The 12564-nt window shown below is 34.3% G+C and overlaps 1 protein-coding gene across 19 annotated transcripts in view; it reads left to right on the top strand.

The window, feature by feature from the left end:
- Positions 1 to 12564, top strand: part of LOC129421321 (nuclear factor 1 X-type) — a 196177-nt gene that overhangs the window by 172662 nt on the left and 10951 nt on the right. For 9 of the 19 annotated variants that reach the window (XM_055176786.2, XM_055176781.2, XM_055176765.2 and 6 more), the window contains 3 exons: positions 2568 to 2696; positions 6124 to 6302; positions 8724 to 8871. In XM_055176786.2, the coding sequence (XP_055032761.2) occupies positions 2568 to 2696; positions 6124 to 6302; positions 8724 to 8871 (456 nt within the window). The remainder of the gene's footprint in view (positions 1 to 2567; positions 2697 to 6123; positions 6303 to 8723; positions 8872 to 12564) is intronic. The other 10 variants (XM_055176790.2, XM_055176879.2, XM_055176771.2 and 7 more) reach the window with 6 other exon arrangements.

Raw genomic sequence — 12564 nt, 5'->3', positions numbered from 1 at the left:
TCCAATAAATACTTTTAACTTTAAGTGTTTTGTCTATTTTTGCAGCTCATACTTTAATCAACATAATCTCACAAAGGTCCGTGGTATAGTCACGGAATACCATGCTCATTTTTCCATGTAATTGTTACGGATCTCCGCATTTTTCCGTGTCCGTACCACGGACTTTCTTTTCCGTGTCAGTTTCACATTGTTGGTTGCTCAGTTGTTTTGGGGTTTGGGGTTAGATTTGGGGTTTGGGTTAAGATGTCACTTTAACTATTGGTTTATACTAATTTTTTATACTAATTTTAAACAATTGTCGCCTGACGTTAGGGTTAGAGTTGGGTTTGGGTTAGGATGTCATTTTATGTTACAGAAACTCGTTTTAACCCCAAACCCATGCGAAAATGGTTCGAAAAACAGAAAAACAATTGAGTAACCAATACGTGAAACTGACACGGAAAAGAAAGTCCGTGGTACGGACACGGAAAAATACGGAAATACGTGACAATGACACAGATAAATGAGCAAAATATTTTGTGACTATAACACAGAAATTCGTGAGATGAGTTCAGGTTGACTTTAATGGTTTAATCCACTGTTCCCAAACTTGGGGGGAGAAGCCCCCCTTTGGTAGCACTAGAGTTTAATAATAAAATACATTTATTCATCACAAATTTTGTGCAATCAAACCTCATAAATATAGCTACCAACACCACTTCATTGTATCATTGTTTTGTTTAATTAAAATTTTGAGTTTGAGATGTTTTATGTCGTAAAGTTCCTTTGGGGGGGCACAAAGAAATGCACGGTACACAATGTAGGGTGCACTCCAAAAAGTTTGAGAACTATTGGTTTAATCTAACCTGAGGGGACATTAAAAGCAAATATTGTACAAATCCCCGCTCTGACATCACTTTTGGCCACTACTGTATATTAAGTATATGTAAATATTTATAAACAAAAATTGAAAACATACTCAGTATTTATGCAGTTAGTCCCCGTTTTCTTTTCTGACACAAATGCATGTACAATAACAGAATGAGCTGACTGAATGTTGTATGTATAAATAGGACCCTGTCTTAAAAACCAAAATTGGGTATTTAAATCACCACTTATAATAATTATTTCCTTCAAAACCGGCCACAAGGCAGATCATAAACTCTTTTCCCGACCATTCACCAGTCCTGACACGTTTGGCCGTGTTTCTGGGTCAGTGGGTGAACTCCAGACAGCTGAATCCTAGCAGCCTTGCGGCCTTCACTTGACGTTTATAGAATCAGGAGGACGTGTTAATGTGCCGTTATATATATATATATGAGAGCGACCCAGCGCACACTTTCTCCTTTCATATCTCTCAATTTCTCCCTCATCATTGGCACATCACCCTTCCTCTTAGTTTTGGCACGATGGTTTAAATCTGCCTCAGCACAGAGCGGCTTGTGTTTTACACGCCTCATATTTGGTTCCCCAAACCAAGTCTGTTTAAGGGTTGTTTGTACACTGCTGACATTTATTTATTTACTTATTTGAAGTGTTGATTTGCAGGACTTACGTAAGTTTGCAGACGGTTACTTGTGTATTGAAATTGTGGACGTGGGCTAATCTGAACACAAGATGTGCAGCAAGTCAGATTTATAATACGTGTTTAGTCTGCGGTATTCAGTGTTAACGGACTTTATTTTGTTTGGTTTTGCGTCACTTTTGTGCAAATGTGTGTTTGTATTTTGTGGAGTTTGTTTGCCCTTTTAGTGTCGTGTTGAAAACTAAACAAACGTCACTGGCGAGCAGATACGTGTAGATCGACCTGTTGTTTTGAACGAATATAAACAAACTCTTATGGAAATAAATGCTTGTTTTATTTGATAGTAAATATGCTTATTAAACTGGTAAAAATTGTGATTCATCACATTTACAGCAGAAGTTAATTTTGTCAATAATTTCATGTTGTGCAGTCTTGTTTTATGATAATTGTTGAACTTTTTGTAAAGGTTTATGATCAATTAGACTTTATTATAGTAATATGCAACATTCTCATGATTTTTAAAAGGCCACATATGATTTTATATAAATTCATTGTTCAAAAAATTGCTCAAATAAATTGTGAGACAGCCTATTAGGTACAAAATGTCCCGAAAATGATGTGCACTGGCTTTTGTTTCTTATTGCTCAAGATAGAGCAAGTTGTTAAGTTTATATTTTCTTTTGGTAGTTTTAAAGTACTGACGTGGATATTTTGCGGGGATTTGCTACTGTGGCGTCCCCCACTTACAGCTGCCCTTTCCAGAATCTGTCCAAGTCCCCTTATAAAGAAATCCAGACTTTATTCAAGACTCTGTCCCACTTTATCCTGCTTCAGAGCAAAGTTCGCACCCTGGACCTGACTGGCTTCTCTGTATCTCTTTAGACAGCAAACAAACCAAAGTTCACAAAAGGGCCTAGCGGTGCTCAGTAGATTTAATAATATGAGCAAAATTGTAGCATTTTAGAAGCTGCTTATTATTTTAGTAAGAAATCAAGAAGCACAAAACCCTGTTTAATTAAATCCACATCTCTGTTCTGCCATTTTGTTGATCCCATCCCACCAGGGCTCTCGTCGCCTGGTTCTCTTAAGAAGCCGGGGAAATTCGATTTCAACGCTCTGTCCGGCCATTCGAGGTCTGCCCGCATGCCGTTCACCCATCACCCGCTGCCCATGCTGGCAGGTGTGAGACCAGGTGAGAGTTCAGAGCCCCTCCACCCCCCTCACATCCTTTCCCCCTCCTGTTCCTGATCCCTCCGCCCCTACCGGCCCGGCAGGCGCGAAACTCAACGAGACTGGCCGTGGTGAAGTTTGAAGAAGTCGTAATTTTGCCGTAGTCGTGTTTGGGTGAAGGCGCTCGGGTTCGAGCGTTCGCCATTCGACCCCATCACCCCACCCTCCACCCTCTCCCCTGTACGAGGTTGATTTGTTTTGTAGTCTTTGCTGTCTTGTAATGTGGTCTTCAATGCACATCTAATTATCTCATAGATTAATTTACTTTATTTTAAAGACTAGTGAGGTGTGTAGTTTACAAAGTCATCTCTTTAAACAACGTAATAAAAAGTGACCCGCTTTGTTTATTAAAAAAAAAATCGAAAGCATATACTGTTGACTTAAAATAATAAAAAAGAACAGAGAATGAAACAATGAGATAATATGAGATAATCAAGAAAAATGAAATAGTTTCTGTAGCTATCACTAGAAAAGTATTTAACTTAAAAAAATGACCCGCTCTGTGTATTAAAAAAAAAACGAAAGCATATATTATTGACTTAAAAATAATAAAAGGAACAGAGAATAAAACAATGAGATAGTATGAGATAATCAAGGAAAATTAAATAGTTTCTGTAACTATCACCAGAAAAGTATTTAATTTAAAAAAGTGACCCGCTCTGTGTATAAAAAAAACGAAAGCATATATTATTGACTTAAAATAATAAAAAAGGAACAGAGAATAAAACAATGAGATACTATGAGATAATCAATAAAAATGAAATTGTTTCTGTAGCTATCACTAGAAAAGTATTTAACTTAAAAAAGTGACCCGCTCTGTGTATAAAAAAAACAAAAGCATATATTATTGACTTAAAATAATTAAAAAGGAACAGAGAATGAAACAATGAGATAGTATGAGATAATCAAGGAAAATGAAATAGTTTCTGTAACTATCACTAGAAAAGTATTTAACTTAAAAAAGTGACCCACTCTGTGTATAAAAAAAGAAAGCATATATTATTGACTTAAAATAATAAAAAAGGAACAGAGAATGAAACAATGAGATAGTATGAGATAATCAAGAAAAATGAAATAGCTATCGCTAGAAAGCATTTAACGTTGCATATGTGGCCCGTTCATAGTGACCTTTGTAGGTGTATAGGCATACAGACTGAGAAATAAACATACAGACAGACAAAGCCAGGCAGATAGAAAGAGACAGATAGACAGATTGACTGACTGCATGGGATAGATTGTGGTTTTCATGCTGCTCTGTCTTTATTTTTTCTTGCTTGTTTTATGGTTTTGCTCATTATACAACACCGTCTCGTTGTGTGTCCATGTGTTGTTTTGTGTAGCGCGGTTATGTTTGGAGCTGTTGTTGCGTCGGGTTGTGGGGGGGGAGTAATTTGTGCCTCCATCTTGAAGCTTTGGCTGCATCTCTTTCCCTAATGGGATTAAGGGATGGATGATGACAGAGTGAAAGAAATGGAGGAAGAGAAGAGAAAGCAGTCTGGGCAGCAGAGAGGGTATAAAGCAGAGTTTTGGCTGGGAGCGTCTGGGTTACAGGGAGGCTCTGGATGTTGGCAGTCTGTCCCGGGCAGCTGGAGGTCCTGCTTGGCCTGAGGAGAAAAGATCTCGGCCTCTTTCTCAAGAGACGCTCTAAATGTTCCTCTTACTGCAAATGAGTTATTAAAAAACACTGCATCTTTATGCCTGCATTTAGACGATTAAAGCAATATAGTTTTATTTCGGTGTGCAATTTCCTACAGATCATTAATGAAGCATTTTTCAATGTGCTCAAGGCTCTGTACTGATGTGAATGCGTGTCTTGCTGGCGAAACTCATTGTAATCCACATTCGTCGAGTTTGTGGCATCTGTGGCAGTCTGGTTTCAAAATCATTACTTGATTTCATGATTACATCCACAGATTTTACTTTTTCCTTTGGAGTGAGTACAGTATGTGTGGATGTTTGTGTATGTTTGCATATTTTATGTCTGTGAGAGAAATTAAAAGAAAGCTTAAATTGAAAAAGTGATCACTTCTAAATTTACAAAACACTGATACCACATATATTTTAACTAAACACACACAATTACTTTGCATTTAAAATGAAACCGACTACAGACTACAAAGCGGATTATAACTTTACAGTAACCCACACTATGAGATAAATGAGATAATAAAATGGAGAGACAATATGTGAGACAAATGTGCTTTTAGAAATTAAGTGTGTATATATACGTATATGTATATATGTATACGTATATATATATATATATATATATATATATATATATATATATATATATATATATATATATATATATATATATATATATATATATATATATATATATATATATATATATATATAATATTTATTTATTTATGTTTGCAATAAGATTTCCTGAAATAGTTTTATCATATATTTAACAATTTTATTGCCCACTTTTATTGATTTTATATGACACTTATTATGACTGTCTATAGTCTGAGTAAATACACTGCAAAAAATTATTTTCAAGACATAAAATCTTAGTATTTTTGTCTTGTTTTCAGTAAAAATATCAAACAATTCTTAAATTAAGATGTTTTTTCTTGATGAGCAAAACGACCCAAGAAAATAAATCTAGTTTTTAGACCAAAAATATAAAATGTAAGTAATTTTGTGCATAAAACAAGCAAAAAAAATCTGCCAATGGGGTAAGCAAAAAATCTTGAACACTTTTCTTAAACACTAAATTCCAGAAAATTTTAAGAAAAATTTGCTTACCCCATTGGCAGATTTTTTTTTGCTTGTTTTATGCACAAAATCACTTAAATTTGATATTTTTGGTCTAAAAACTAGACTTATTTTCTAAGGTCATTTTGCTCATCAAGAAAAAGCATCTTAATTTGAGAATTTTTAGATATTTTTACTGAAAACAAAACAAAAATACTAAGAATTTTTTTCTAGAAAATATTTTTTTTTGCAGTGTACTTGTTTAAACTTGTTTAATGAAATGTCAATTTTAACAAAATCATTTTGGCTTTAAAATGACAATTTCTTGCTCATTTCTACACTGCAAAAAGTGAAAGTTGAATCTACTTAAAAAATACAACACCTTAAACATTTAAAACTTAAAGTGAAAAATGCAAGGTGAAAAAACTTAAAGTAAATGAGCTTATTTGAAAAAGCACTTTTTTTAATGATTTTTTTTCTCTTATAAATTTCTTAGGTTTTACAATTGACGTTAATCCAACTTTTTACAGTGTATTTGTCAATAAAGCTCATTTCAGTCACACACATAATTTTACTGATCTTGAATATAAATCAAAGTCATCTCGTCATTCACTTTATCAGTGCATCAGCTCAATGGTTTCATTGCTAATAATTGCTCTCTCTCTCTTTCTCTCTCTCAGCAGGAAGTCCCCGTGCCTCAGCTTCCTCTCTGCACTTCCCCTCTCCCTCCATCATCCAGCAGTCCAGTCCGTATTTCACTCACCCCACCATCCGATACCACCACCACCCGGGGCAGGACCCGCTCAAGGAGTTTGTGCAGTTTGTGTGTGCTGACGGATCAGGACAGGCCAGCGGTCAGGTAAGAGGAAGTGACATCATACAGGAAGTCAGTTGTCTTGTCTGCTCTCCTAAAACAATTTGACTGCATTTTACTTTTTAATGGAACAGATGGTTATTATCGCAAAAGACTGTGAGGAAATTATTGCTCAAGTATGTTGTCTGTTTATCTGTTTTATAATTTCATAGACTGAAAACCCTTCTATGTTGAATGATCTCAGTTGTTTGGGTAGACTCGTTTTGCTAATGGACTATTCTCTGACTTGCTAATAGCATTTTATACTGTTTATTACACTTGAATGTTTATGGATTTTGTAGGTTAACAAGTTAAATGAACTAAGATTTTTAATTTATAAGTCCAACATAAACTTTAAGTAATGTTTGGGCATGATTATTTGATTGTTTTAATACACACTACATTAGGGCTTACAGTGTATTGTAACTAAATCGAAACGTTTGGATGCACTTGACCAAAAACTGAAACAAAATATAAAAAAATAGTTTAAACTATGAAAAGTAAAAGTTGGATCTACACTGCAAAAACATGATTTTCAAGAAAAAAAAATTGTCTTGTTTTCAGTAAAAATATCTAAAAAATTCTTAAATTAAGATGCTTTTTCTTGATGACCAAAATGACATAAAAAATAAGTCTAGTTTCTAGAACAAAAATATTACATTTAAGTGATTTTGTGCACAAAACAAGCAAAAAAAATCTGCCAATGGTGTAAGCAAATTTTTATTTTTTATTTTTATGTAGTGTTTAAAAAAACACTAGATTTTTTTGCTTACCCCATTGGCAGATTATTTTGCTTTATTTATGCACAAAATCACTTAAATTTGATATTTCTGGTCAAAAAACTAGACTTATATTCTTCGTCGTTTTTTCATCAAGAAAAAGCATCTTAATTTAAGAATTTTTTGATATTTTTACTGAAAACAAGACAAAAATACTAATAATTATTTTTTTCTTGAAAATATTTTTTTTGCAGTGTACTTAGAACAATTACCTAAATTGGTAACATTTTAACACTTCAAAAATGTAAAACACTTAAAAATTTTAGGGGAAACATTTTTTTTATTACTTCAATTGGTAACCATTACAAATTTTATTTTTTTAAAACTTAATTATTTCACTTAAAAACAACTTTAATTGGTAACACCTAAAAACTTTAAGTTAATCCAACTTTTACTTGTTACAGTGCAATTATATTAATATTTGCATTTTTAATGTCATTAATTTAATGAATCTATGATAAAAAAACTACAAACCAATAAAAAATGTACAATTTTTAAAAATAACACCACACTGCAAAAAATTAATGTGTTACTTAGTAAATTCTTAAACTGAGTTTTTAAGGCTTGTTTATTGAAATCAATGATGAAAATCAAGAGATTTTTTACTTTGTCAAAAAGTCAAAATATCTGCCAGTGCAGTAAGAAAAATACACTTAAATTAAGTTTATTAAATTAAGTTGAAACTGGTATTAAGTTTATTTTTTACTGCACTGGCAGATATTTTGACTTGTTTTAAGTAAAAAAACTCTTGGTTTTCATCATTTATTTCAATAAACAAGACTTAATATCTTAAGCCACTTGCTTCCCAAGTAAATATATCTCAATTCAAGAATTTTTAGATATTTATATTGAAAAACTAGACAAAAATACTAAGTAAGACATTCATTTTTTGCAGTGCAAAATTCGACAAAAGCTTTTTTTATTTGAATGACGTAAATTAAACAAAATAAACTCTTATATGCAAAACAGTAATGCACAAAGTTGACAGGTTTATCTTTATTTTGGGTTTATATTTTTATCTATTGGCTGAAAACTAATAATGGCAATCTCAGCGGCCAAAATTGTGATGGATCACTACTATTATGCTCTTTTCTCCTGTTATAAAAATGAAGCAAGTTCCTTGTATGATATCTTGGCTATAGTACCCGTGTCTGTAGGATGAAAGAAATCTGTCTGTTTGTCTTTGATATGGACTACTTGGTCATTTTTCTGTATCTTGTGCTTGTCCAGACATTTTGAGTTAATCTGTAATTCTCTGTCCACCTCCACATTGAATCCCATCGACACATCAGCTGATATCTCAGCACATATCCTGTCCTCTTTTATTTTTGAGCCCTGGTTTTGATTTGACGTCATTTCACGGATCAGAACCTCACCTCCTCATTCATCCTTCCCATTTCCTGTCCCTCACCTTTTACAAAAGTCCTCCATCTTGATTTTCCAGCTCCCTCACTGCCCGTCTGTGGTGAACTCAAAACACAAACACAAGAAGCGAACATGCATTCACCATCATTTTGGTTGTTCCCCCTCAGCGCTTCACTGCCAGCCACCCCATCTTTTATTTTCGGGCGAGCCAGTGTTGTCAGTTTAGCCATTTGCGGGGTGTCGTGTGTGTCCGCGCTCCTCACCCTATTTGTGTCGTCTGCAGCCGAACGGAGGCGGCCAGAGCAAAATGCCGGGCTCCTTCTTGCTTCCTCCACCCCCCCCTGTGGCGCGTCCAGTGCCCCTCCCAATGCCAGACTCTAAACCCAGCAGCACGCCCCCCGATGTTGGACTCACCTCACCCACATCTCCGTGTAAGTGACCCCCCCATCCCACCAAACCCTAGTTCGGCTGGGAGAAAGTGAGCCAAATGTATGGCCACAGCCGGGCCTGTATGTGGACTAAGTTGACCTCTGCAAATCAGGTTTTCTTAAAGTGTGTCATTTCTACTATTTAAACACAATGCATAACGTGGAAGCTTCGTGTTTAGAAGTTTCTCAAAAAATTATAAAACTAGAAACATTTTGAAAAATGTTAAAAAGGATTCTTTCCATTTCATTTATTGGCGGAGAAGTCACACATTTCTCTTTTCAGTTACCATTTAACGCTCTAGCGTACTGGTAGTGCAGGAATTTACCGTACTGTCCCTAATATAATTAGGGAATTATAAATATATATATTTTTTTAATGAAAATTATATTGTCTTATATTCGAGCTCTACACTATTACATGTCAATCATACCGTACATCGCAAAAATGTGGTAGGTGGCGCCAAATACACCTAAACAAGCTCACATGTCTTACAGTAATGTTGCGTACACACCAGAAGCAAATTTAATTGTGCGAGCAGATTACTGTACATACAAAGTCAATTCAAAGACACAAATAGGTGCAAATTGGTGTGGGGCGATGCGAATGACGCAAATTGGGTGGGCCAATTTCCACAATTTTTTTTCAACTCAAGCGGAAAATTTGCATGACACAAACTTGAATCCCACAAGTTATCTAGAGCGAGGAACGTGATACTTCGCTTTTGGTGTGTACGCAGCATAAGGTCGACATCGATTGTTAATGAAATATTAATAGGCTACTTGTTTTTTCACAATGAGATGGACAGCCGAGGCTAATTTTGATTAAGTCCAGTTGGACTACAGGTTATATATGGTATACAATTTGACTTACTGTGCGTTCACACCACGGTAGAGGTAGAAACGGCAAAAATGCACTGTTCGCGTATAGTTGGACGCTTGAACATTTTGAGTTTACTCACTTCATTCGCACGTGAAAGCCGCGCATGAAATTCTAGTTATTCGAGACATTCACATGGAAATTTGCATCATGGGAGGGGCTTCTGTGATTCAGCTCGCTTCCGGTAATCATGTCACTACTAGAGCAAGCTCCTGATTGGTTAACGCAAAAATTTAGATTTGTCGCAGCAACGCTCAGTTTGCGTAAAATGCGCCATTCGTGAATGCCTATTCGCGTCTTTGCATTGACATAACATGTAAATCACTCGCGCTTGCCACCTCTTCCGCGTCTGGTGTGAACGCACAGTTATGAGAAATATTTACAACTGAAAGCATTTTCTTTATAAAGACATGAGTTGGTCTTCAAAAAGCATTTTTCCAAAAAGTAGACTTTAAAATGGGGAAGGGGGGATGTCTTATAATCAGGGGCGTTTTATATTTGGAACAATACGGTACTGTGCTGGATTGTTTCTGATCATTTATTATCTCAGCCAGGTGGTTTCACGCTATTACAACAACAGTCAGTGGTTTAGCAGCCATCAAATCTCACTGAAAGATACAAATTTAGGGCAGTTAAAATGGACTCCAACACAGCTTTTGCAAAGTACTGAATCCCTGATGTGAAAGGGCTGAATTCAATATTGTGCAATCTTGAGACATTCAACTCATCCTTTTATCATTGATTCTTTCCGTTGGTTTGATTTACGTTTGTTTTGGTTGAGTTTAAGTTGTTGGTTGGCTTTTGGCCTCCAGTGCTGGTGTAAAGGTCACTTTATACACAACATTAGCAGTACTGTACGTTTCGAACTGATACCTTCACCTATCAGAGAGGAGGTGGCGTATCGGGGTGATAAATCAGATGTTCAAATGTTCACTCACCACAGATGGGGCACTGGACGGAGCACTTGCCTTTATTTTCCTCTTTTCTTTCATGTTTCTCTTTATTTTTCTTTTCTTTTCCTTTAAGTGTTTTGGTTGTTTATGTGTTTCTACTCAAACTTTTCTGTCTTTTTATGTGTTTATATGTTGTACGACACACTTAACACAACTGTTCACAAATGGATGCTTTTTAGATTCTTAAATCTGGTTATTTCAGCAGAAAGTAAATCACTTGAGTTTCATGGTAAATTGTAGTGATTTTGCTAAAGTTACGTCGGGTTTGTAAGCTGAATGCTTAAAATCTGTCATACACAGCTTCTATTATATATTAAAAATACTGCAAAAAATGACTTTCTTATGTAATATTTTTGTCTTGTTTTCAGTACTAGAAATTCTTAAATCAAGATGTATTTTTTGATGAGCAAAATGAGTTAACAAAATCTGCCAATGGTGTAAGAAACTTTTTTCTTACATTTTTTTCTTAAATTAAGTGTTAAAGAAAAAAAATTGGCAGATTATTTATTTATTAATTTGTTTGTTTTAAGCACAAATTCCCTTAATTTTTTGTCTTTAAAACTAGACTTATTTTCTTGTCATTGACTTTTATTATTGTAATTTTGCTCATCAAGAAAATGCAAGAATTTAAGAATTTCTAGATATTTGTAGATATTTGTAGTGAAAACAAGTGAAAATAAAATGCATTTTATTAGTTTCATAACCTAATAATGAGATTAGGAGCTTTAAAGCTTAATTTCAATCTTGGACATGACTTCACTCAGTCAATATTACAAATATCAAGGTTATATTTTTACAGAATGTTCTTTACATAGTAAATCACAAAAAATGACTTTAGCTGAATTTGTCACAAGCAGAATGTGACCTTGGACCACAAAATCATAAGTCACACGGGTGTATTTGTACCAATAGCCAACAATAAATTGTATGGATAAAATTTATTTTATGCCAGAAATCATTAGGATATTAAGTAAATATCATTCATAAAGATATTTTGTAAATTACCTTTAGTAAATATATATATAAAATGTATTTATCATTAGTAATATATGTTTTTAAGGACTTTATTTGGACAACTTTAAAGGTTATTTGATTTTGATTTTTGCAACTTCGGATTTCAGATTTTTAAATAGTTGTATATCAACCAAATATTTTCCTATCATAACAAACCATACTTTAATGGAAAGCTTATTTAGTGGTAATATGTTTTAATTAAATAAAAAAAATTGACTGGTTTTATGGTCTAGGGTCACATTTTTACAATTAAAATAAATGTGATGCTTTTCAATGTTCTACACTCTAAAAAAACAAACGGTGCTATATAGAACCAAAACTGTTGATTTGGATCGTAATCATAGAAGAACCGTTTTTAGTGCCATATAGCACCGGTGAAGCACCGGTGAAGCACCTGTGTAGAACCATATAGCGGCCATATAGAACCACTATAGCACCACGTTTGGTTCTACATAGCACTATATGGTTCTACACAGGTGCTTCACCGGTGCTTCACCGGTGCTATATGGCACTAAAAACGGTTCTTCTATGATTACGAGCAAAGAACCACTTTTGGTGCTATATAGCACCGTTTTTTTTTTAGAGTGTAGGAAATAAGCATATTATTTGCTCAGCACAGAAATAAATTGCACATCAAATAGTGACACATCAAAGTGTAGTCAGAAATGTTAAATATTAACTTAAATTCTTTCCCCGCCAACTTTTTAAAAAAAGTTGCCACCACCAGCATTTTTTATGCTTTTTACAAAAGTTGAATGTCTTCCAGAAAATGTTCTTCTTTAACTATATAAACATAAAATAAATTAAATGAAAGAACAGACCCTCTGCTTTAAAAAAATCATCTTATCTTTG

This window comes from Misgurnus anguillicaudatus, unplaced genomic scaffold, assembly GCF_027580225.2.
Source record: "Misgurnus anguillicaudatus unplaced genomic scaffold, ASM2758022v2 HiC_scaffold_29, whole genome shotgun sequence".
Taxonomy (NCBI): domain Eukaryota; kingdom Metazoa; phylum Chordata; class Actinopteri; order Cypriniformes; family Cobitidae; genus Misgurnus; species Misgurnus anguillicaudatus.
The sequence above is the reverse complement of the archived record's forward strand: the minus strand, read 5'-3'. Positions and strand labels throughout refer to the sequence as shown.